At 50.6% G+C, this 24,143-nt stretch overlaps 2 protein-coding genes across 2 annotated transcripts in view; one reads left to right on the top strand and one right to left on the bottom strand.

Moving 5' to 3' along the window:
- Nucleotides 1-103: 103 nt before the first annotated feature.
- On the top strand, nt 104-2,413 carry PROCA1 (protein interacting with cyclin A1). The gene is made up of 4 exons (XM_075033357.1): nt 104-499; nt 1,369-1,501; nt 1,622-1,756; nt 1,832-2,413. The coding sequence occupies exons 1-4, from the start codon at nt 334-336 to the stop codon at nt 2,352-2,354; spliced, it is 957 nt and encodes a 318-aa protein (XP_074889458.1). The 5' UTR covers nt 104-333; the 3' UTR covers nt 2,355-2,413.
- A 2,275-nt stretch (nt 2,414-4,688) lies between these two features.
- SUPT6H (SPT6 homolog, histone chaperone and transcription elongation factor) overlaps nt 4,689-24,143 on the bottom strand; it is a 29,493-nt gene continuing 10,038 nt past the window's right edge. The window contains exons 8-37 of the mRNA XM_075032707.1: nt 22,819-22,920; nt 22,198-22,314; nt 21,566-21,655; nt 20,938-21,080; nt 20,521-20,672; nt 19,939-20,037; nt 19,633-19,762; nt 19,376-19,526; nt 18,800-18,954; nt 18,016-18,211; nt 17,536-17,675; nt 17,340-17,457; nt 16,622-16,698; nt 16,310-16,445; nt 15,752-15,889; nt 15,263-15,430; nt 14,607-14,734; nt 13,310-13,517; nt 12,699-12,846; nt 12,302-12,444; nt 11,393-11,533; nt 10,103-10,298; nt 9,730-9,968; nt 9,313-9,426; nt 8,688-8,812; nt 8,083-8,195; nt 7,595-7,672; nt 7,340-7,506; nt 5,754-5,941; nt 4,689-5,572 (exon numbers count right to left, since the gene is read on the bottom strand). Of these exons, the coding sequence (XP_074888808.1) occupies nt 5,386-5,572; nt 5,754-5,941; nt 7,340-7,506; nt 7,595-7,672; nt 8,083-8,195; nt 8,688-8,812; nt 9,313-9,426; nt 9,730-9,968; nt 10,103-10,298; nt 11,393-11,533; nt 12,302-12,444; nt 12,699-12,846; nt 13,310-13,517; nt 14,607-14,734; nt 15,263-15,430; nt 15,752-15,889; nt 16,310-16,445; nt 16,622-16,698; nt 17,340-17,457; nt 17,536-17,675; nt 18,016-18,211; nt 18,800-18,954; nt 19,376-19,526; nt 19,633-19,762; nt 19,939-20,037; nt 20,521-20,672; nt 20,938-21,080; nt 21,566-21,655; nt 22,198-22,314; nt 22,819-22,920 (4,287 nt within the window). The 3' untranslated portion in view covers nt 4,689-5,385. The remainder of the gene's footprint in view (nt 5,573-5,753; nt 5,942-7,339; nt 7,507-7,594; nt 7,673-8,082; nt 8,196-8,687; nt 8,813-9,312; nt 9,427-9,729; nt 9,969-10,102; nt 10,299-11,392; nt 11,534-12,301; nt 12,445-12,698; nt 12,847-13,309; nt 13,518-14,606; nt 14,735-15,262; nt 15,431-15,751; nt 15,890-16,309; nt 16,446-16,621; nt 16,699-17,339; nt 17,458-17,535; nt 17,676-18,015; nt 18,212-18,799; nt 18,955-19,375; nt 19,527-19,632; nt 19,763-19,938; nt 20,038-20,520; nt 20,673-20,937; nt 21,081-21,565; nt 21,656-22,197; nt 22,315-22,818; nt 22,921-24,143) is intronic.

The following is a 24,143-nucleotide window of genomic DNA, read 5'->3' as shown; positions in this document are numbered from 1 at the left end:
GAAGCACCGGGGGCTTGCCCCTGTGAAAGCCACGGTGGGGCGGGACCGTGGGGAGCATCCGTGGGCCGGGCCCCGGGGCGGCGGGGAGCATCGTTCTCCCCGTCGGGGGCCGCTCCGGGGGCCGGGGGCCGTGCCGGGGCGGGGGCGGCACGTCACGGGGCGGGAGCCTCGGGGCCGCCTCGTTACCGGCCCCCGGCACATCACCCCACCGGCTGCCACAGCAACCGGGCCCGGCCCCACCGGGAGGGGTAACCCCTCCGGGCAGCGGCTGACGGCAGCCCGGCTCGCCGGGCCCCTCCGTGCCGCGGTAGCCCCGCCGTGACCGGCGGTGCCATGGGAGTCCCGGGGCTGCTCTGCCGCCTCCTCCTCCTCCTCCTCTTTCTGGCAGCCGGCCCCGGAGCGGCCCCGCCGGGACGGTCCCGCGCCCGCCGAGGGCTCACCTACCCCGGGACGCTGTGGTGCGGAGCGGGCAGCAACGCCGATGCCTACGAGCAGCTGGGTAAGGGCGGCGGGGCCGCTGCTACCTGTCCCTTCCCTTCCCATTCCATCTCATCCTTTCCCTTCCCTTCCCTTCCCTTCCCTTCCCTTCCCTTCCCTTCCCATTCCATCCCTTTCCCTTCCCTTCCCTTCCCATTCCATCCCTTTCCCTTCCCATTCCATCCCTTTCCCTTCCCTTCCCATTCCATCCCTTTCCCTTCCCATTCCATCCCTTTCCCTTCCCTTCCCTTCCCTTCCCATCCCTTTCCCTTCCCTTCCCTTCCCATTCCCTTCCCATTCCATCCCCTTCCCTTCCCCGTCCCATCCCCATGCTAGTTCAGTCCCTGTCTGTCCCAGTTCAGTCTCCACCCCAGTGCCAGTCCAGTCCCAGTTCGCCTCTGTCTACCCCCCATCACAGAGCTGACCCATCCTGGTCCCCACACTGGTCCCGACATTGTTCCCATCCTGATGCTGGTCCAGTTCTGATCCACCCTCTGTCCCCAGCCTGATCCCTGGTCCATCCTGCTCCCATTCTGGTCTCCATCCCACTGCTGCTCCAACCTGGTTCACTCCCAGTCCCTGGGCTGATCCCAGCCTAGTCCCTCTCTTGGTCCTGTTCCAGTCCTGGTCCCCATCCCGATCCCAGCCTAGTCCCAGTCTCATCCCCACTGTGGTGCTGGTGCAGCCCCAGTCCCCATCCCAGGGCCAGCCTTGTCCCCACCCAAGTGCCGGTCCAGTCCCAGCCCCTACCCATCCCAGCCTGATCCCAGTCCTGTCTCAGTCCGATCCAACTCTGATCCCAATCTTAGCCCAGTGCAGCCCCGACCCCAACCCCATCTAGCCCCAGCCCACGCGTGCGGGCCCTGCCTGCACCCCGCGTCTTCCCTGCAGGGGAACACCGGGACACGGACCGGTGCTGCCGGGACCACGACCACTGCCAGCACGTCATCCACCCCTTCACCGCCCGCTATGGGTACCGCAACCTGCGCTGGCACACCATCAGCCACTGCGACTGTGACCGCAGGTGAGCGTCCCAGCACCCGACCGTGCCCCGCAGCATCCCTACGTCCTGGGAGGGGGGTCCCAGCCCCTCTGGCAGCCCCCCCCCCCGGCTCCTCCTCACCCCAGCTCTGCCCCACGGCAGGTTGAAGGAGTGCCTGCGGCGGGTGAACGACACGGCCTCGCGGGTGGTGGGCCAGGCCTTCTTCAACGTCATCCAGGTGCCCTGCTTCGAGTTCGCCTACAAGGAGGAGTGCGTGGAGCCCTACCTCTACGTCTGGTGAGTGCTCCCCGCCGCGGGGACCGGCACCCCTCCCCGGCCCCGCCGGGGCTCGCCTCACCCCGCTCTCTGCAGGTGCAAGGCGTACAACACGGTGGCCGTCGCGGTGCCCAAGGAGCCGGTGCTGTATGAGTTCGGCGGGGAGCTGATTGACCGGGCAGCGAGGCCTCGGGGGGTCCCTCTGAGCCCCCCGTGGAGCAGCGCGGGTGGAGGAGCCGTCCCCGTGGAGCATCACGCGCCCGCCCGCCCGCTGTCCCGCCCCAAAGCAGCCAAGAAAGAGAGGAAGGGGAAGAAGAAAGATAAAAAGAAGGGGAAAGGTCTGAAAAAGAAAGGCCCTTCCAAAAACAGGGAGCCGAGCCATCCTGCAGCCGCTGCCCCCGCTCATCCCACTGTGGGGCAGGACCCCTGGGCCCCGCTGCCGGACTTGGGGGAAGCGGCCAACGCCATCCTGAGCGATGCCCCGGCCTGGGAGGGCTTGGGCAGGGACCCAGCGCCGGCCACCCCATCCTCGGTCCCCACCACCAGCGGGAAGAAGAGGAGGAAGGAGAGAAACAGAAAGAAGAGGCTGAAAAGCAAAGCTGAGGCAGAGCCTGCATGAGAGCTGCGGCCCTGACTCCCCCCTCGCAGGTCTTGGCTGTGTAATAAAGTTGGTCACTCGAGCAGATGGTGCAGCCTCGGCCCCGTCTTCGTGGGGGAGAAAGGATCGCACCGGGCGCGGGATCCAGGGGCGATCCTGGGGCTGATCCCGCTTGTGGGGCTGTGGGAGGGGAAGCACCCGGAGCCAGGTGGGTAGCGAGTGGGTTTGAGCGGTTCCTCACCGCTCCCACCGGCTCATGTCATCTTCCTGGCTTTGGGGACAGCGAGTTGCTGCTCTGGCTGGGGACATAGCTCCTGTCCCCATGCTGGCACAGGGCAGAGCCCTGATTTTATCTCCCCTGCTGCAGAGGGGTTGAGGTCCAGCTCCCCAGCGTTGTATTTCTCTGGAGGACCAGTTAATAAATCACACCACCCCAGCTCTCTCCTCCGCTTAACCCGCTGCCTTTTCCCAGTGCTCCCACGCCAGCACTGACTCCTTCTCTAGCCCCCAGCAATGGCAGCGAGGGTTGCGCTGGGTGGAACTGGGGCCTCATCCCTCCCCAGAGGCTCCTCAAATGCCATACAAGGGCTCTTTGGAATGGGACAATAGAAGCTTTTCCAGCCCTGGGACAAAGGCAGATGCTGCCCTGGGGAGAGGCAGGGGCAGGGCAAACTGCCTGTGTCCCTGCCTGGCGGATGGTGATCACAGCCCGACTTGTTCCCCTGGCCCATAACTGGGCTCCTGTAGTGAAGAGTTTGAGGGCAGAGCCCAGAGATAGGGCATTGCCACCAACTCCAGGAACGGGCTTCCGAGTGAGAAATGCGGCTGGATGCGGTGGCCCCTCTCCTACCCGGCGAGGCCAGTAGAAAGACCTTCCTGCACCAGCACCAAATTCAAGAACTGGAAAAAAGCTGGAGCGATGGGAGCTGAGTGCTGTCTCCTGTTTTGCCACGACACAGACTTGGGAGATCAGGCAGCACCGAGGCCCGGAGAGCAGAGCTGCCCCATGCAACCCCCACTGTTCCCAGAGGATCATCTGGTGCAATCCCAACTCCCCAAAATAAGAAATAAGCGGACCACAAGAGCCCAGGGGGAAATACCAAGGTTGTAGCGAGGCATCGCACACTCTCGAGCACTGCTAATGGGCGCAAAGTCCTTGCGGCGACCACAGCGTCATAGCAGGAAGCACAGACATGTGGCATGCAGGCAGTTTCCCAAAAGTAGAATTTTTATTGACGGTAAGGGAAAACTAAAAACAAAGACAGCCAAAAAGGAGAGCTGACAACACACAACTAGCCCCTCCCTGTACAGGTCCGACACATCCCTGGTAAGGAGCTGCTCCCAGTCAAATTCCTGTCATACAGATTTTGATAAAATAAAAAAATAGCATAAGGTTAGTACACCTGCAACCTACAGCAGCCATGAGCCCCGGCGCATGGTCCTCTGGCCTGGCCCGTGCAGTTGCAGGGGAGGAACACGACTGTCAGCCCCCCAGTACTGCTGAGGAGATGGCAAGGAAGCCAGGACCTGCATTTCTCTGTGGAAACAGCTTTGCTTTGTCTCCCGGGTTGCTGCCATTCTTCAGGAGCATTTACATGCAAAGAAGACCTTTGTTTCTTAAGATCTGCTGTTCTTGCTCATTTCCTAGCGAGAGGAGGCTAACCAGGAGCACTTGGAAGGAACAAAGACTCTGCTTCCATAGAAAATCCCTGCTAACAAAGCAGGAGAGAGGAAAGTGTGTGCAGCAGGAACTTTCCAGTTCAGAAATGGCTCTCAGTGCTGGCATTCGCTTTGCAACACTGCAGTGGGCTGTTTCTGACATGACCGAAGCTATCTGCGCTACCTGCCCTCCTCCCCGGCCCCCCAGTACCTCTCCCAGCCAGAGAGACGTGGGCCTCCGAGAGGTGCCCCGGATGTCGGTGTGATGTCTCTATACAACGCATTCAGAACAAAACATTATTCTTTATCAGCTCAACAGAAATCAGCTTCTCTGTGAAAGTTTCAGCACACAGAGGGCAACTCCAAGCAACAAAGGAAGAAGGAGCATCGACTTTCACCACTGAACTCTGCTTCTAAGCAAATCCACTGCTAAGAGGAGAGGGCAGGCAAGCAGCACAGGGTGCAGGCAGAAAACCTCTCAACTAGCGTTCAGTAGAAACTATTTATTCACCCCTCTTGGTTACAACTGGGCAGGGTTAAGCAGATACAGAGGAGGATGCCATGCACTCCCAGCTGCTTTGCGTTCTCCACCATAGGAGCGGCTGCTTTTGCAGCATTTTAGCCCACATCTGTCCTGCGCTCAGGAAAGCTGCCGTTGGCTGGCGTTTTGCTTTGCAGTCTGATTAAAAAAAATAATAATCAAAACTAAATAAATATTGTTCCAAAATAAGCCAGAGGAGAGAGCAAGCCTTTGGTACGACAGCTGCATTTCTCTCCAGCAAGACCCCAAGCCCTGGAGCTGCTGTGCTAGACCCCTACGAACACAGCTGGGGGTTGGCACAGACCCCGCAGAGCCTGTTACGCACGAAAACATGGAGCAAACAACAACAGAAGCTTTTTGAGAACTCTGGTTTGCTTGTCACAACCCCCATGACTTTGTGCTCTCAGGACAAGAAGAGGTGACAGTCAGGGTTTGGGAGAATCCAAATGAAACAGGCTCACTCCAGGCCAATGGTCTGCACTTTCAGCTACGTTTGCTTCCTAGTCTTTGTGGTGAAAGCAGACTGCTGTACATGTACAAGGACAGACTCGTTTGACCTCATAATTACTTTGCCGAGCTTCCAAAGTGGTGAACCAGGGCCTGGAACGCGGAGGCCGCTGCAGCTTCCCTTCCTATGATATATTTATATATATAGTATATGTGTTTAGACCAGCCCTGCCAAGTCTATTCATTTGCTCAGGTGCATGTCACCAAGAGTCATTTCCCACCATCTCACGACGTATAAAACAGGAGTTAATGTGGCTAAGGGAAGGGAAGTTGTTTTCAACTGTTCACTCTCCCTTCCCCTTCCTAGAGAAGGGTACGGAGGTTACGGGTCAGGTCCAGCACAGCCTATCGATCCATCTCATCCAGCAGCGGCGTGGCATCCCCAGCGATGGACATGGGCGTGCTTTCGATCATGGGGCTGGGAGATGGGCGAGGAGTCAACCTCTGCTTCTGTTTCCTCCTTTCAGCCTCCTTCTCCTGGAGCCACTGCTCGGCCATCTTTCCCCAGTCGATCGCAGCGTGACTGTTGGTCCTGAAACAACACAGGCGGAAAGTGAGACACGCTAGCGGGAAAGCTTCCCTGCCCTCCCTCCGCAAGGGTCCCATGCAGGAAGGTGCAAGGTAACCCCACCATGCTGGTTCCACAAAAATCAACAAAAGCAATCAAGACGGGACACAGATGGATCCATGTACCCAGCACCGGAGACACTCACTTTGGCTGCTGCCTCTGCCTGGAGCTGGACGATGGCTGCGACTGTGTCTGGGACTGGGTGGACTGGGGTGTGGTGTTGGCCTGGAGCTGGTACTGGGGTGTTGTAATTGGCTGGCTGGGGGTAGTGTAGGAGTAACTGGGGGTCATCAGAGGGGTGGCCACCGGTTGCTGTGCTGGAGTCGTGAAGACCTGCAGAGAGCAGATACTGTTAGGGGACAGAGGACAAACCCTGCTAGGCTGTGGGGAAGAGTTCTGGTGTGCTCTGCATTGCCCTACTCGCCCAGGAGGCTGGTGCATGTCCTTGCTGCACACTCCCAGCCCTGCTGGAGCCCCTCATGTGGGCAAGGAGATGTTTGCAGTGACCATTGCCCAGGGAATGGGGGGCTGCAGGGCAGAAGGAGCAACACCCTGCTGAGCACAGGACATTTGCTCCCCTGAGAGGCCCTGATCACCCACCCAACCTGGGTCAGCAGGGCCACCACAGCCTGCCTTCCTTGTTCACCCCACACAGGGTACCAGGGGAGATGTTTAAGCCAAGCAAAGGTAAGGGCTGCAAAAGACAGGCACAAGAGACACTTTGGGCAAGCTAGCAGAAATGACATCCTGCAGCAGGCATGAAGAACAGATGAATTCCTCCCCTGTGGGCTGCAGAGAAGGCGCAGCAGCTCCCGAGATGGCTTCTTCCCCCATCCGAAGCTGGCTGGCTCACTATTTGTCCAGTGCAGCGCCTAGTCTCTTTGCCTCCAAGTGTTCACCTCCCTTTTCCTTCAGATTGTCTTGATGATTAATACATTGGGTTATCCACAGTCCCTGCCTATCCCCAGCTCAGCATTTACTGTGCCAAACTCTGTGAAAGCCTCCCAAGGTGGTCTAAAAGAGGATCACTCTTCCCTGCAAGCCTTGTCTTGCAGCACCTCTTCATTAGGTCTCTCTAACGGCTGGGTGTGGTTTTTGTACCCAGGCACCTCAGTCCTTCTGCAGCTGGATTTAGCCTCGGTGTCAGCTGGTGAACTGGCAGTGTGGGCTGGGAAGAGGTAGGCACCAGCACACATGAGGAAAGGCTTCAGTGTGAGCCAAAACTGTCCAATTCCATCTTATTCCCTGCAAAGCCTCTGGGTGTTCGGTCAGGCTGAGGTGTTCGCCTGCCGGTGCAGCTCAGAGATTAGCACGCTGAGCTGAAAAGCCCTGCAAACTCAGCGCATAGTTTCACAGCTAATCTCTTCCACTGGCAGCTCACGTTGCCAATTCAGGGGCACAATCAGAAGGCTGTGCGCCCTCACCGCTGGATCCCGCCTCTCCACCCTGCCACATTCCTTGGGGGCCAGACCAATTTGCTACTTGCTTCAACTCTCCCCAGAGCAGGGCTGTACTACATGCCTCATTTCCTCAGCCACAGGAGGCAAGAAAAAACACAGTCCAAGAATCCAGCCAGGCTCCCCTGTGCAGCACCATGGGTATGCAACTAGGACTGGATGGTCTCAGGCAATGAATAACTCCTTAGGGTTACTTAAAGCCCCCATGGGATGGTTTCTAGCAGCAAGGAAAAGCCACGCAGCACCTCCTGTCAGAAACTTAAGTGACACCTACGTGGTACGCGCTGCCGCCGCCTCCACTGCCTCCATAGCCGTACTGACTGGATGCCCACTGAGCCGGGGTGGCATTTGGGTTCTGTCCCTGTCCTGTCACGGCAGCGATGGCACTGAACATCTGGGAAGTCATGTTCTGCGGTAGAGCGTTCACTGCACGGGTCAGGTCTGCAAGGAAGACCCATCACGTTAGACAAAGTGGAGCCTGGAGAAGGAGCTTTCATCCCAGTTCCAACCAGGAAAGGCCTGCACTGACCTGCCAGGTTAATGTTAGCTGGAGTAGCATTAATAGAGGCTGGAGTCCTGGTCCGACTGCTACTGCTGGGGGTAATACCTGTATAACACACAAACCAAGAGAGAGAGATTAGTTCTCCTAGAAGAGCAGCTCTTGACCTGAAACTCAGGATTTGAAAAAATGCAGGCAACACTTGTACTGGCAAGATGCTATGTTACCACGGAATGGTGTGTGCAGGCTTGTATGGTGGGGTAGGCTAAGGGAGAGGAAAGGGACAAGGCCAGCCTTTGCTGCATGGCCTACTTGGCTGAAAGATTAACTCTCAGGAGAGCTCTCAGTAGGTCCATGGAAGCCAAACACTTGAGTGTTGCTTTGAAACTTCCTACATAAAGAAAATCCTAGGACACATTTCAGGGACAAAGAACATGACATTGTCCTTTAATAACTGTCCCTATTGTGGGACACCCAGGAAACAAACAGCTGAGGCACTCAGGTTTTGCAGTGCTCACCTGGAACAGGGTCCTGATAATGATCCTTAAACCATCGGAAGAGTCCATTCACAGTAGGGAAGACCTGGCCCCGGTAGCGGAATCCTTCTGGCGTCACTGTCACATACTCTATCCTGTGAGAAGCAGTGAATGCAGGAAAGCACAAGAGATCACAGGCTGCTTCAGAGCCATACCTGCCGCTGTACAGCACCCTCACAGTAACAGGTCACAGTCAGAACAGGCATGGCCTACAAACTCTGGCAATGACCGTACTGATAATGAACAGATAGACCTACCCAAGACACTTTCATTTTATTTTCAAACAATTGCTCCAAAATACCATGCCTTTCCATGCAAAATCTATCAATCACTGCCTATACTCCTGTGACGTCCCCAGCACAGGGCAGTACTGCTTGTAGCAGCCAGCTAGTTAGAAACACAGGAGTCTCCTGAGTGAGATTTACTGCTAGACATGGGTCCTCTACTGTCACGAGGCCAAACCCTGGGTAAAAGGAGGGATGACTTATGGGGATACTGACAGAGCTAGAATCAAAACTGGCAGCAATAAGCTGAGGTGTGGTACTGGCAGTACTCAGCTGCAGATGCTGGGCTTCCCTCTCACTTACCTTGGTTTGCCTCGAGGCTGATATCCCAAGAGGAATTTGCCAGGTAGATCTTTACAGGCACTGATAAAGTAGGGAATAAATGTTGGCTTCTCTTTCTTGGTCTTTATCAGCAGCTCTTCCAGCTTCTAATTAGAGAGAGAAAGAAGAGAAATGCTCAAGGAGAGCCTACATTTTCAGCAACACGCAGAGCCTATGGCTATCTCCCTCCATGTTGTGGTTAGCCCTTTTCCCCCGCCAAGCCCTGATGTTAGCAATCCAACAAGGACCACCAACTGCACCATTTCTGCACAGGGTTGGTGCACAAATGCCACCAGATCACAAAAAGCCAGTTACTCTCCTTTCAGTGATATTTGCTGACAGGGCAACCCTTTGCTGCTCTGGCACACCGCTCTAGCACACAATACTCCCATTTGTCTCCTAACTCCACTGCTCCCAGACAAAATCCCCGTGAGACCTACAGCTGGAAAGTGACTGCCAAGCCTCAAGAGACAAGAAGATCAGAGAGCTCACTCCAGCAGCAGCTCATGCCAGACAGAAAGAGTTTAAGACCTGTCCTGAGGCAAAGAAATTTATGTAATGCTCCTACATCTCCTACAGAAGCTACCACATCTCAGGACAGGCTTACCTTCTTGTCTCCACCGTTGCAGTCCTGATAGTATTTGTGATTCAACAGGTCTCTGGCAAAAGAAGCCATTGGCTGGACATAGCGTGCAACAATTTCATCCAGGTCTTCAAATTCCTTTGAACAAAACACATTTAAAGAGGTATTTAGGGTGCACGATGAGGAACTCTTATTCTAGTATACAGCTCTCAGTCATACAGTCTGCACAGCAAGGCTGGATGCTTTGAGGGCAAAAAAAAACCAAAACAAAACGGAGCTCTGAGTATTGTCTAAGAATCTGGAGAACTGCAACAGAAGTAACTCTCCAACAGTCTGAAAGCAGCTGCAAGGACAGAAAGGATGTGCCAGTCTGTCCCTGCCAAATAGGTGCTTCTGCTTCCCTACCAACTCCTTCCCAGGCATGCTCTGCAGGGCTCTTACCTCTGTGTTAATCCAAAGCGTGGAGCCCAGGCTAAAGGCATTCTCCTTGCCCTCTTCTCGGACATCCACATGCTGGTAAATCCCATCGTTCACCTTCCAGGTGACAGTCAGGTGGTTCTCTCCTTTGCTACTTGGCCGAATAATCACATCCCCTTGGTCCATGGTCTCCATCATCTTCTCTGCTTGCTTGAAGCTAATGTTGTGGAATGATGGGTGAGCAATCACTCTCTTGATGTACGCTAGGGGACAAAGCGGAGTGTTTAGGCTTCCAAGAGGAACTGCTTTATTGGAATTATATGTCTAATTGTGCTTATTCTCCTGAAGCGCCCTGGGAAGGCTGGCATTACAAGGGAGAGAAAAATTAGAGACTCACTTGTCCGCTGCTGCTTTCTTTTCAGGTCTTCTTCCTGTTTGTGATCTGCTGCCTCAGAGTCAAAGTCATAGTAGGTGTCTTTAGGCAGTTTCCACTCATTGTTCTTATCCATCAGGTCTGAGGTCCTGCAGGTCAGGTCTGCGCTGAACTTCTCAATGTCGATCTTCATAATCCTGCAGTGAACAGTCATTCCCACCTACAAGAAAGGGGCAGGAAAAGCTGATCAGTGGGTTTGGCTGATATGCCAACCTCCCTGTGCTACAGAGCAATCTGTGTGGGGTCACGCTGACAATAAGGAGGTACAAATTACCTCACCTACTTCAGACTGATACAACCTTTAAAAGAGATCATTCCATACGAAACAAAAAAACAACTGATCCCCAAGTTGACTAGAATCAAAAGGGATTAAAGGAAAAACAGGCAGTTGTCCAGCATGTCTACTACCTATGCCCCATAACACACAGAAAACTGCATGTCTGGAGGCTGAGGATAATTAAATTTGCTATTTTACGTATCTTTAACAACGGGAGCACCAAAACTGGACTTCAAGATGTGCAAGAAAGCAGTTAAGTCTGTTCAGAAACAGAGTGGAAGGCACCCAGAGGACTGCCCTAGTAAAATGGGAAACAGAAAATTCCACCACAAAAAACGCAATGTCTTAGTCCAGTTAACCGTGCTGAAGCTAATGACTCTTTAAAGAAATGCTAAGAAACCTCTGAGCTTACAGGATTATCAATCACCTGCATGGGCTGTCTGGGTAACCCCAAAAGACAGAAAAGATGTTAAACCTCTATTTTATCATGTGATAAAAATATGCGATTCTGTTTCTTTCAGAACACCAATCCCTCTCCTGAGCAAGACCAGTAACTGATGACCTCCACAAATGAACGGAGACAGAAGAAAAAGCTATGAGAGAGGGAAAGTGACCCTTGCATATCTAACAGCAGTTCCATGAACTCTTTAGAAAGCCAGAAACAAAGGGCAGCTCTGCATTAGAATGCCTTCTGGTCTCCTAAACCCAGACTTTAGCCAGACTATAATAAATCCTCCTGCAGTTCAACATGTTAACTGATTAACATGGTTCCCACCAGCTGCCAAGAGAGATTTGCACTGTGGGAGAACGACACTAACCAGAACCTGAACTCGCTGCTGATTTAAAGTCCTTAAATAAAAATAAGGTTTGAAAAGTCATTTAGGTAACAGTGTTATTAACCAAACTCTGAATCTTTGGTATCGGCTCCATGCTCTTCCAGCTCTTGCTGGTTATGTGGAAATCCACTGCTTTCATACCTTCACTCTTTCTTCTGGCCGCTTGACCACCTTATCACTAAGAAATTTTGTTGGGATGAAGCCAGCGACACCATTATCCAGACGCGTCTTCACTCCGATGGCCTGACCTGGGCAGGAACCGCTGTCAAAGTGGTTCCAAACCTTGAGCAAGGCAAAAGTAAAAGTCATTCAGCATGGAAACAAAATAGCACCGGCAGCTCACGCTCAAACCAGTCTAAAAGCTGTGTCAGCAAAGTGGTGCTGCCAGCAGAAACATGTGGAAGGGCAGGGGACAGAGGACTTCAGTGAATGCTACCCAGTAATGCAATCTTCCTACTTCAGTTCTGCTCAACTTATGGGGCTTTGTAACCAGGAAGGTCAGAACATTTTTAGATCCTGAACACAAGCCTGCAGCTAGGGCTGGTTTCTAATGAACGCTATAGGGTTTTAAAGTCATGGATTACCAAGGCTGGAATTCAACAGTGTTTAGAAGAGACCTAAAGTACAGCTGCATTAAGCAGCAGGGAGTCCAGATAAGTTCTTAATTGAGAAGGTGGCAGAACAACCTTCTGTTCTCAGTGTCACGGGCAGTTTCTCTGCATAAAACACAATCCTAGACCACAAACAAGCCTGCTTTATGTATTTGCAAAGAACTGGTCAGCTTAGCTCCAGGTCCATTTCACTCCTAGCCCTGTTCACTAACGTCCATAATGTAGTCACAAAGAACCTGTCAAATTGATACTGAAGCAATTAGTCAAAAGTGGAAGGGATTATATTTGCAGCCAAAGGCCACATTCAGTTTGGGATCCTGGGGCACTGCAGGCACAATCTGGGCTGTGATATATTGTCTCCCAAGAACCTACAAAACACTCAAGCCTGCTGACAGCAGACTCCTGACAAAGGCAGGCCCATTAGGAGAAGCAGCCCCACCTCGCTGAGCTCTGGAAAGTTATCCTGCTGACAGAAAGGACATTGCCAAAGGCCAGTTTCATCATTCCGTATTGCCTGGTCATAGCTTTCTCCTTGCGGCCGCCTGTGGGCTATCCCAGTCACATTGCAGATGATCATTTTACCTGTGGTGTGATGGGAGAGAAGGAAAGAACGAAAAACTTAAAGCCAACTGCCAGGCTGGGCAGTTCCCTTGACCTAAGGTAGTTGTGCATGAAAATGTTAGGATACTATCCAGGTACTTGAAAAGCTGCTTCACGTACATGCAACCGTAGCACCATCCCAACATCACGCTCACCAAGATCCCCCTCTGCCCCACTTTTACACATCTTCAGTCAACTTAGGATGACAGAAACCAGGGATGTAAACAGGGATGTACCTATATAAAAAGTCTCTGGAGTTTCTTTGGTCAGCATATTGAAGACCTCTTCTGTGTTTGGAGAACGGTATGGGGTTCTCAGGTCCTTGTACCTGCAGCTTAGCTCAGCTCGAATGTCATATAAAGTGATATGCTTGTCACCGTAGCCCTGTGTGGTATTCAAAAGTTATAAAGCCATGAGCAGCAGGAAGGAGGTGAGTAGGGAATCCAGTATAAGTTATGAAAAAACTCAAGGAACTTATCAAACAGCAAATTTAAAAGAGAGGAAAGGGTACCATCAAACTGTAGAACTCAGTCACAGGATGTTGAAGAGGTCAAAAGTACCAATATATTCAGAAAAAAGTTAGATAATTTGAGGGAGAATGGCTTAAACGGTCTAATTGCTGTCTCCTGCCTCCTTCCTCCCTCTGCCCCAAGTGTACATTCTGTAACTGTTTACTACATGCCATTGTCAGACACTAAATATTCATCATGGCTGTTTATACATTTTACAACGGCAACAGCTAAATGCTCAGCTCCTAAAAAGGATAAGGGTCACTAGCTATAAAACTTAAGAAACTGAGCTGGACAGCAAAGCTTCTGTTTTTCAGCACCAGGAACCCTCAGTGCACCTGTCTTTCCAGTTCTTCAGCAAAGGCATCAAGATCCAGGTCTTTCAGACGCTCAGGGTTTTCTAAGATCTCCTCTAGAGCTCCTGCGGGATTAGCGTCCTCTGCCGACTCATCATATTCTAAGGCATCCACTGCCATTTTTCTTGCCCATTCATAGGTTTCAGGATGGACCCTAGACCCATCTAGGACTTCGATGTAGGAATCAGTACTGAAATAAAACCAAAGCAATGTTCAGATAAGGACTCTGCAGGGTTCAAAATCACCTCCTCCAGGTCAGTAATAAAGCACACTGTTGGCTGTGTGGCTGCTTTGCCACAGTTGACCTCCATGGAACAAACTACTCTAAAAAAGGACACAGTGAATTCTTCAGTGCTAAATCAACAGGAGCCAGGGCAAGACATGACAAATTCCAGTCTGCAGCTCCTGCACTGCAAAGATACAGCCAGGCATTTTGGATGCTAGGTAGATTTGATCGCTCTATGTACTATAGCTGCTCTATGAGCACACAGCTCTCTACAGTTTCTCTCCTCATACAAATTAAGTGTTGCCAACTGGCAGTGCAGCCATCTGCATCTAGCTCTTTGGATGAATCTACACTTTGCCCCCTGCATCTCTGGGACTTGTATCCTGCAAGAACCAGGGACCTAGTGGGATTGGATCACTCAGTGTAAGAATTCAGCTGGGTGTCCTTTCTCAGACATGCTTTTCAAAGGCAAAAAGCATACTGTGCCAAACCTAGAGAAAGGACGTTTCCAACAAGTGACCTTTCTGTGCAAAGCAGTCAGAGATTTAGAAACTAGGTTACCGCTGTCTTCCAAACACCTCTCTCTTGTTTAGTTACCAGTAACCTAACGGTCTACAAACTTCCCAGTATTGCTACTAGTTTAAGAGGAAGCTAAATTGCCAAGTTATGCCTCAAGTTTGAAACTTTAGAAAAATAAAATACTGATGGTGGGACTAGGCAGAAACTAAGCAAAAGTGCACAGGGGTTACTGACGGACATGCACGACGACTATGTTGGGGAACAACTGTTTTCAGTTTAGTTCCTCTTGATCACAAAGGGTCTTTCAAGCCATAGCAAGCTATATAATTAATGTTCTGCAGCTTGCACCGCTGTGTGAATTTAGCTGCCCTTAAGAATCAGATTAATAACCAGCAATACCTGAACTTGGCCAGTGATCAGAGGGGCCACACATAAACTTCTGGGAACATGGACTCCACAGAATATGATTGCTTCAGCCTGTCGCTCATGCTAACTCCATGCCCTGTACAACATTGAATGCAACCCAATACCCACCTATCACCCAGCGATGCTGTGTCAATTTTGATAAAGCCGGCACAGTTGATAAACACCTTGGGTCCCATGTGACACATCGTAACCAGCTGGGTCCTGTTCTCCAGACGTGTGTTGTTTTGTTTTAAGATCTGCAGAAAGGTAATAGTATAAGCCTTGCTATTCAAACACAAGGGTTCTCCAGGAAAAGCAGAGGACTCACACCGGACACTGCAGCGTTCAAAGCATCTGACACAATCGAGCCCATCACAACTCATAAATTGTTGCCCCCTGCCCGTGTCTCAATGTTGTATGAAAGGAGATGACTCCACATGGAACGCCTCCAACTCTCAGGAAAAGCGTTGGCTTTTTGCCTTGTGTTTTCTACAGTATGGAGGCGTCTTGATACAGTAACAGCACATCCGTTCCTGTGGGTTCAGAAGCTAGCTAGGATTGACAGATCTGCTGAGTTGCTTGGGTCTATCAAGGACGTAAGTCCATGCACAGCTTCGGGGTTAGGCACAGTGAGATAATACATACTAAAACACACGTCAACGAAGCTGTCAGCTGCATCTGGCACACGGGACCCTGACTCATCTCATGACAGCACTGCCATCAGGCCAACTCGCACATTATTGGTGATGCACAGTTTTTGTAGGCAGGGACAGAAGCCTTCTTACCTTTAGCAGATGAGTGCCTTTGCGTGGTCCCAGGCCACACACATACTGCAGCAAAGCCTGGCTGTGAGGGTGAGCAATCGCCCGATTGACATCCACTCCCACCTCATTCACACGGTTTATGAATTCGCAGTAGAGGGCATTCAGCAGTTCCTCCTTCACCACGTGCTCCTGACAGAAAGGAGAGGCGTTAGCCTCGCACGGAGATGCGCGCAACACTTTGCCATAAGCAAGCTGAGCCAAACCCAACACACTGGCTCTCAGGAGCTGTACTGCACCTCAGAGTTACCCCTGAGAGCAGCCTAAAGGTAGCAGGCAGGTGAGCTAAAGGAGGCAAAAAAAGGTGCTGTATAGCCCGAATATGGCATAGAACAGGCAGAACTTGCACTGATTCAATTTGGAATACTTTTCTTTGACAGCAAACTGTCCCAGGCCACTTTCTCTTGCAGAGAAGGATCTTCCTTGCCCAAGGATCTCACAAGGAAAAGTTACCTGCAGAGGGTGGAGTTTCAGGCAGAGAATATCCTCATCGGAGCTGCAGACCTGGGCAAACTCTATGAGGGGGTCCTGAATACGGCGAGCAAGGGAAACGGCTTGACGCAGCAGAGGTGGGTAATCCCGGAACTCATTCTGCAAGAGGCCAGAGAATCAGGGAAAAGCCTGATGGTGTTTTCACACTTTGTAGCACAAGTAGGAAACACACATCAGACAGGGACTGGAACAAGGGAAGCATTTGGTGCTTGGGGCAAAGAGAGCTGAGATTAAAGGCTCCCAGGAGCTCTGCTGCAACTAGGAGTGAAACAATCTCACTCACTCAGCTGAGCAAGATTGATTTCAGACTACATCAATATCTACTTTATACCTCTGCTGGTGCTGATCTCTTCAGGGAAGCCTAAATAAGATGTTTTGCCTTGATCCAAAGATCAGTACGTCACTGTCTAGATGGATCACATGAGGCAGCCAATGACGCAAGGCAGGGCCAGCACAACAAATGGAGGATGACACAGCATGAATGAGTGACAGACTAAGCTGGAATAACAGAAGGTTCACCTCAGACTTCTTGCTGTTCATGTAGAGGATAGCCAGTTCATTGTCCACCAGCTCCACTCCAATAGAGGACAGCTGCTGCCCTTGATCCAGCTCATGAACAATTCTCTTTACATCCTCCATCAGCATCTGAGCATCCCTAGGGACAGATGGCCAAGGGGATTGAGGGGAGAGCGCAAAGCTGGGTCCTGGAATCACTTAGGGAGATAACCTCAACAGGTTACCTCACATCACAGACAGAAACAGTGAAATGTGGACAGGCATGAGAAAAGGACTGCAAAGAGACTGGGAAGTGGAAGGAACACAAAGACTGACCTGTTCTCCCCTGCAATTGTCACCACGTGAGGCTTCTTGTTCAGGAGAAATTTTTTCAAGGTTTCAATATCCTGAGCCTGGAAAGAAAAGTGAGACAGGTCAGAAAAGCTAGATGGTTTCTGTACGGAGCTAGCTACCAGTCCTGGGTTCCTATTTCACAGGGCAAATCCTCCCCCACTGTCACCCTGATCTGCCACCATGACATGAACATGGCTAAACATCTTTTCCACAGGCTGGGTTTGCAGCTCGTCACCACTGTAAGTACAAACAGGAAAGCTCTGCAGTGGAAAGACTGATGGCATCACGCTCTGGTGTTACAGGAAATCAGTCCAAGTAGGCAGTGGAAGTCAAAAGCCTGCCCCAAGCTCCAGTAGGTCCCACAGCCTCTCGCTATTATAATGTGATCAGGGAAAGGGGAGAAAAATTCTGTAGCTGCAACCACTGAAGCTCACAAACCCCCAACCAGCAGAACTCAGGAATGGCAAGGCCCTGCCACTCCCCGTAAGAGGAGCAGAAGAGATGAACTGGAATCTAACTGGAAGCAACTGTTCTGCCAGAATAGTTATAGGGTGGGAAAAAGGCAGTATTCTTGCACGCAAGAGTGACAAGGCCTGAGCTGCCTTCAGGCTGACTATTCCTCTCCAGCCCGCAGTGGATTGCACGGTACCAACAGCAATGTGCAGACATTCATCTCGACAATAGCTGCACCAAGGTTTACCTTCTTTTCCCTCTCTTCCTCACGCCAGGCGTTCCTTCTCTTTGTGAAATGTGGCAGTCGGAGGAAGTCTGTAACCTCACCCTCTCCATTAACAAGGGCGCAAAACACGGGATGGTCCCTGCAAAACAGAGATCGCTCAGACATGGGGGACTGCTAAAGCTGTACATGGATCCAGAGGCAATTCCTTTCCTCCTACCTGGCTGAGGAAAATGCAATGCCTAGCACCCGAATCCCCTTCCCTTGGTTCTCATCCATGAAATCATCGTCTTCCTCCACTTGCTGATCAGGACGGTATGAAGCTACTTTTAACCAGTTGTACAGTTTCCGGCTGCAAGCCTGGTAGAACAGAGAAGGGGAGAGAGGAGTGAGAAAATCCACTACAGGTGCTTTAGCATAGCCCTTCTCCAGAGGGAAGGTCATGCTCAAGGCAGCAAGACAGTATATTCTGCCAGGACTGGGATGAGCTCTCCAGTACCATGGAGCCCATCTTCCCTCCCACCAAGATATTTGCTTTTCTCTCCATCCTTGGGAAAGAAAAAGACTCAAACCCCTGCCTGCCTCCTCCTCCTTCCCAAGAGCCCATGTACGGCCTGTCAGCAGCTATCCCCAGCATGCTGCAGGACTGTTAGCATTTGCAACCCAGCTCTGACTCAAACCCACCTGTCCCCCATCTTACCTTGAGGACGTACTCCTTGGCCTCCACCAACAGCTTGTTCTTCAACTCTTTAGCCATCTGCACATAGAGGAACTGGTTGAGGGACCGCTCAATGGCCATCGTACGCTGCCGATTCCACTCTTGCACCTGGTGGCTGAACTCATCCCGATAATAGAACTGTTTGATTTCCTCAAAGTATGTCTGGTCGCTACCGTAACTGCAAGAAATGAGAGGAGGAGATACAGAACGGCTCCAAACACCTGCTTGGACATCATCACTGGCAGATTCCTGCACAGGGATGCAATAGCAGCACCTCAGACTCAGGGAGCTGCCTGGAAAATTTAGTCAAGAGCCAATCCTCCCATCAAACACTCCTTTAGCTGCAAAAGTGACGTTGCTAGACAGATTGCAGCTGAATGCCATGCTGGCAGCACAGACAGGCCTGATCGGTGCAACACGGGGCAGCCCACAGCCAATCCAGCATATCCATATTGCACAGTGTGTCTACTCAGACGTGCAGGGAATGAACCAAGGACCACGCAGTGAGGGTGGTTGGGAAACAAGCATCATCTTTCACAAAAATCCTAAAGGCTTCAGAGTTTGCCTTCAAATGAATAAGACAGATGTCTGCTAAAGTTTTCACTAAGATGAAGAAAAAAAGCAAGACCCTGAGAGGCTGCTTGACTTAAGGTGCAGGGACTTAAGGCCTTGACTTCCAGGAGCAGTTTGGGTTACAGAGGAGCTCTAACAGCACGGCAGCACTGGATGAACAAACTCTGCCAAGGCACGGCCAGTGAGGACTCACCCCTCCACTCCTTTCATGTCAATGCTGATATCTATAGTGAGCAGTGCTTCGTCCTCCGCCAGGCTCATTTTCAGGAACTGGTCATCTCGCAGCTCCTTCACAGGCTTATTCTTCAAGTATTTAAAGGAATAGGCATAGTGGGCTTCATCAATGTCCTGGGAGAGGGGAGAGACAGTCGCCATGCATGCAGGGCATTCATGAAGAAAGACCCTTCTGTATACTGAGGCAGACAATGGTTTTTATTCAATACCCTCTCACCCCTATGCCTGCCAGTTTGCATTTCCTTCCCCAGCAGGACACAGCAGAATTCGTTCCCAGTCCCAGAGAAACAGAGACTGTTCCAATAATGGAAGGCAACATCTCAACAGCAAGAATCAGGTCTGATGAAACGCTGAGACTAAAAATGCAGCACGCTGCTGAGCTGGCCTCTGTAACAGCCCAGCTCACATGCTGCTCTGAGATTTATTCAGAGTTGCCACTGACATGGGACAAGTTTTCAGATGCAAAAATGAACATTTGTGTGTTATTTAGAGCCTTCCCTGAATTGACCCACAGAGTCAGAGCTCCCTTCCTTACCTTCTTCCCCTTTTTGGTTGGTGAAATGTTGATTTTAGCTCTTTCTTGGAAAGTCTGTCTCAGGACCTGCCTGACCAAAGGCTCCCTGGCTATCTGCAAAGCCACCATGTACCGGGCTCCTTCCAGCACAGCTTCAGGGCTTGGGAATTGACTAAAAGCAAAAAGGCAACATGAAGGCTTAGGACTTGAGAATGCCCCCAGATGCCCTCCCTTGTGTCACAGCCACAGGACCTCCACAAAGATCCCCCCACACTGACCTACACACATAATCCTTGGCCAGCTCCAGGGGCTCTGCAGGAAACTGCTCTGTCTCATGACGCTGGTAACTGTCTCGGAGATTCTCTCCAAACTGCTCAGGTGTCAGACCAAACTTCTTAGCCAGGCCATCTGATTAAAAAAAAAAACAAAACCAAAACCAAACCACAAAAATGATGAGGACATGGGTATTGTAGCTTATACTGAGCAAAACTGTCAGTCCTTCTCTACAGGTGTAAGCCACAGCACCCAGAAGAGCATGCAGGCTAGGCCACTGCAAGCTCAGCATGACAGAACACAGCCCTTACCCAGCCCAGCTGTTTGACAGATGGTGTACATATCCCGACGGGAAGCCTGCTTCAGCTCAGGCCCTTTCTGCTCATCGTCTTCTGCATCCTCCCCTTCACCTATGGGAAGGATATGTTTAGCAAGGCCTCTTTAGAGGCACCCAGACAGCTGCAGTGTGTCAGAAGCACAGCAAAGGGATTAAACACAACCTACGTTGTGCAACAGAGTCCCTAAATTCCACAACCACACCTCAAAGGTCACAGTACCCTTAAAATTATTCAGGGTTAGAAAAACACCCTGAAAACACTATCTTCTCTTCAGTTGCTGGGTTGCACATTAAAACACACATCAAGGTGGTTGATCCTTGCTTTGGCCTCTGCCATGAGGTGTGGTATTCAGTACATTGGAAAGCAGCACCTTGTGTGGCAAACTTTAAAAATTTTCAAGATGCCTGGAAGACCTAGGACTAACTTGAGATAGAGTGAAAAGCAGAGATGCTCTGTGCAAACACATGGGCTTTTCAAGAAACTTTCTTACTATTCTTTTGAACCAGGATTTTCAAACAGTCCACAATTAGGAGACTATCAAATCTGAGGACAAACCTTCCTCCTCTTCACCATCCTCTCGGATACGCTTTTGCTTCTTTCGAGCAGCCTTGGCAGCATTCTGCATCTTGGGGATGTCTCGCCCATAGTACAGCAGGAAGTGATTATACACGTCCTTCAGCTCGTCCATGGACTGCACGTCCTTCAGCCTACGGCATGCAAAGCCAGCATGTTACACCCTGCTTGCAGCAGAGCCATGGTCAGAGTGCTTAAGGAACCTGCCCTGGTACAGGTCAGGCAGAAGGAACACTTGGGCTCATCTTCGAAAAGAGTTTTAAATATTTCTCATTACTGGCTTTGTGGGGAGGCTAAAGTCAATGCACTGCCGTGGCCAGAAAGCCTGTGCTGTTTGGGCAAGTTAACGCACATTTTAAGTCATTTTGGAATGAATATAAGAAAGTCATGGCACCATACCTCTCCATGTCAGTAGTATCCAGGGCCCTTATTCCATCAGCCAAGGGCTTGTCTGGGTCAGCAGAGATTTGTTCGTACTGATAGGCCTGCATCTTCTCAAACAGGCGTGTCAGGTTCTGCTTGCGGATCTTCAGCTGGGTCCACTAAAACGAGAACAAAAGAATTCCAGTGAAACGAACCATCGTGGTGTGTCACATCTGTCTCCTCCCTTCCCAAACAGGGGCTCCCAGGATCTTGGGATATTTGTCAAAAATAATCATCAAAATCGTCATCCATAGCCAAGCCCAGATGTGACACACATGGCAGGTCTCATCTCAGAGATGGATTATATTAACAGAAAAAAAAATAAACCAAGGTTTGGATCTACCTGATAGTAGAGAAGGAACCTGCAATTGTTCCAGGAGAGGTCATTAGACAAAAGAAACTTGGTGAAGGGGAAGGACTGTTTTGAATCCTCTTTTGTCAGATAACCCTTTACCACCACATGATAGCAAACGTGCAAAAAAACGTGGGTAAAAAAAGCACACAAGGTCTCCATGGCCAAAACAAAATCTGCTGAAAGTATCAGGCTAGGTGGAAAGACATGTTAAATGCTGATGGGATAACAAGCAGTGAAAACACCCCTCACCTTCTCATCCCACTGCCAGACCCTCCACAGGTCATTGATGTGCAGCTCTGGCTCCACATACTCCTTTCTGTAGAAAGCGATGAATGGGACCTGGGTCAGAAACGAGACTCATCACCACCATGCAGGAGACCAGGCTGTTGATGGCAGCCAGGAGTCTAGATAATGCTGAAGTTCCATGTGGGAGAACAAGCTAATGAGGCAGCAGTGTGGGAGATGTACCAAGCCATGCCCCCAGCTCTTAAGACCGTTCCACAAAAGAATACACCACATAAACCAAAAAGCTTCTGCAACATCAGGCAACACCTCAGAGAATAGGTTGAATGGACCAAGCAAAGCTCAAGAGACTCTGAAATTCCTCCACCTCGTTTAGTATCAATTTGTTCAGGATCAGGCAAAGACGACGATAGCACCAAATAGGCCTTAAAAACCTGCATTGCCACAGCTCACATAAGATGAGCTGCACTTTCCAATGAAGCACCATTTTGTCGAAGGAGAGGCAACCAGGTATGGCATCTCAGTCCCTTCTAGTTTGCTGCCTTAAATGCTTCCAGCAGCCCCTCTGCTGATCTTGTCTCGATAAGGAGACAGGAACTCAGACCTTATTTTGACAATGAAGCCAAGCCGCAAATTACCTCAAAATGTTGATTTCTCATGAAGTTCAGGGCTTCTTTAATCTTCTGGATGGTGCTGGGCCCCTTGCGGCTGAAGCTGCTGCTGGCTTGTCCACGGTCGAGGTAGTCAGAACTTTCCTAAAAGGAGAAACACACTGTGTTGATCATATTCCCTAACTGACCTCCTAAAAGACCGGCCCAGGCTAAGGCTGGAAAACAGTGGTCCCTTTTTAGCTGGCAATGCAGGCTTAGCTGCATGCTGTGATTTTAGAGACCACAGAGAAGCATCCTAGCCCTGACTGGCTTAAAGGAAAACAGAGAAGCAGCATCTGGCCAAAGTAACTGATGGTTAAAAGCAGATCCTGGCTAATACTAGTTTAGCCCTAAGTGCACAGTGGCTCAGAAATCTTTCAATCATTCTTGACAAATATTCTTGCAACTTCTCTGCATTCCTTTTTGTACTGTTTTATGGATGCGAAAGCAAAGACACGTGCATGTTAAATGACTTGCTCAAAACCAGAAAGAAAGGTATATTGGGCACCACATTCCTCTGAGCAGGCTCCTGGAACAACGTCTCCAGGCTGGAAATCTGCAGCACCTTCAAGTCCTCTTAGGAGAGAAGTCCCAGACATAGTCCTTTACCTGCAAGGAGATGGTGGGTGTTGCAAATGCATTCCTGTAAATCCAGTCAGCTTCTTCCTCCAGCTCATCATCTTCAGCATTCTTCACTGGAATGGATCGCAACTGTGAAAAGACAACAGGATGAGTAGAGGCATGTGCAACACCAGGGCTTGTGCTACCATGTCTTCAAGAAGCCTGGAAATTATTGTTTTGAGCTGCAGATTGCTTATGGGGTCTCAGCACCTTCCACACCACAGGGCTTTGCTGAGGATAGCACTTCAACGTCTGCATCTTCTGAGCACACAGGAAACGTGCATCAGCTTTACACTAGGTAGAAGCAGTTAATTCTGTCAAAGGCTTGTGGAAAGGCCTGCAATGGTGCGAAATCTTCTGTGTTGATCAAGTCGGGGTACCCCCACTTCCTACCAGACTCCCAAATGCTCTGTAGCTACATCCTCTGTTCCAATCTATCTGTGCCTGTTCTAGTCTTGTTATCACTTTTCTTGCTGCAGCCATAGAATAGCAGCACATAAAGCAGCTCCAAACCCTCTCTGGGCGTTCAGTCCCAGCCAATTCTCTTTCGCAAGGCCTGCTCTAATCATCACTGACATCCGTGAACATGACAAAATGTCTGAACAGGCCACATATGGCCAGAAGACATTACACACAGCTTTCCCTTGTGCTGTGCACGCTGGCATGGGAAAAAAGGTCCTTCTGAAAAGCTGGCAGCTTCAGATGTCCCATTTTATAAAGGAGGGTAACAAGCCTCTGCACAGAATTACATTAACATACACTTAGGGGAGATCGAAGAACATGGACTGTTCAGGGAAAACCTGATTACAGGGCAAAATTAGGACAAAAATATGAGATACCACAATGATTCCTAGCAGCACAAACAGATCTCCACATTGAGAGCAGTATAAGTCTCAATCGCTTGGTTAAAGTGTGTTACAGAAACACCTTGTACGGAACAGCTACACGTTGGCTGGCACATCAGTAGGCTAGAAAACCCTAGCAAACCTTCTCCAGCACTGCAACTTCACTCTTGCTATCCAGAGGTACAACTGATGCGATTACTAACAACATCCAGCATAAAGGACATCTCAGCAGAGCTCAAGTCCTGCACCATCCCCAGGAGCGCAACACTGGCACCCAGTGGCCAATGAGAAAGTATGACCAGTGCTAAAACCAGGCTTGCACAGCTAGAACAGTTCACAATGTCACTGACAGGTTTGAATGCAGAGTTTTAACCTATACATTTGACAGGTGGGATCTTCAAAGAGGGAAAAGAGATGCCAAAATCCAGCCAGCAGCGAGGTGAAAAAGCTGGCCCGCAGGTCCCAGAC

This window comes from Buteo buteo, chromosome 7 (genome assembly GCF_964188355.1).
Source record: "Buteo buteo chromosome 7, bButBut1.hap1.1, whole genome shotgun sequence".
In the NCBI taxonomy this organism is placed as follows: Eukaryota; Metazoa; Chordata; class Aves; order Accipitriformes; family Accipitridae; genus Buteo; species Buteo buteo.
Note: the sequence above shows the minus strand (reverse complement) of the source record. Positions and strands in the feature narration are given on the sequence as shown.

Excerpts from the sequence above, each read along its gene's own strand:
- PROCA1 (XM_075033357.1), top strand. The coding sequence starts at position 334 with ATGGGAGTCCCGGGGCTGCTCTGCCGCCTCCTCCTCCTCCTCCTCTTT. Across the intron at positions 500-1,368 it reads CGATGCCTACGAGCAGCTGG|GGGAACACCGGGACACGGAC; the intron begins GTAAGGGCGGCG and ends TCTTCCCTGCAG. Across the intron at positions 1,757-1,831 it reads GAGCCCTACCTCTACGTCTG|GTGCAAGGCGTACAACACGG; the intron begins GTGAGTGCTCCC and ends CGCTCTCTGCAG.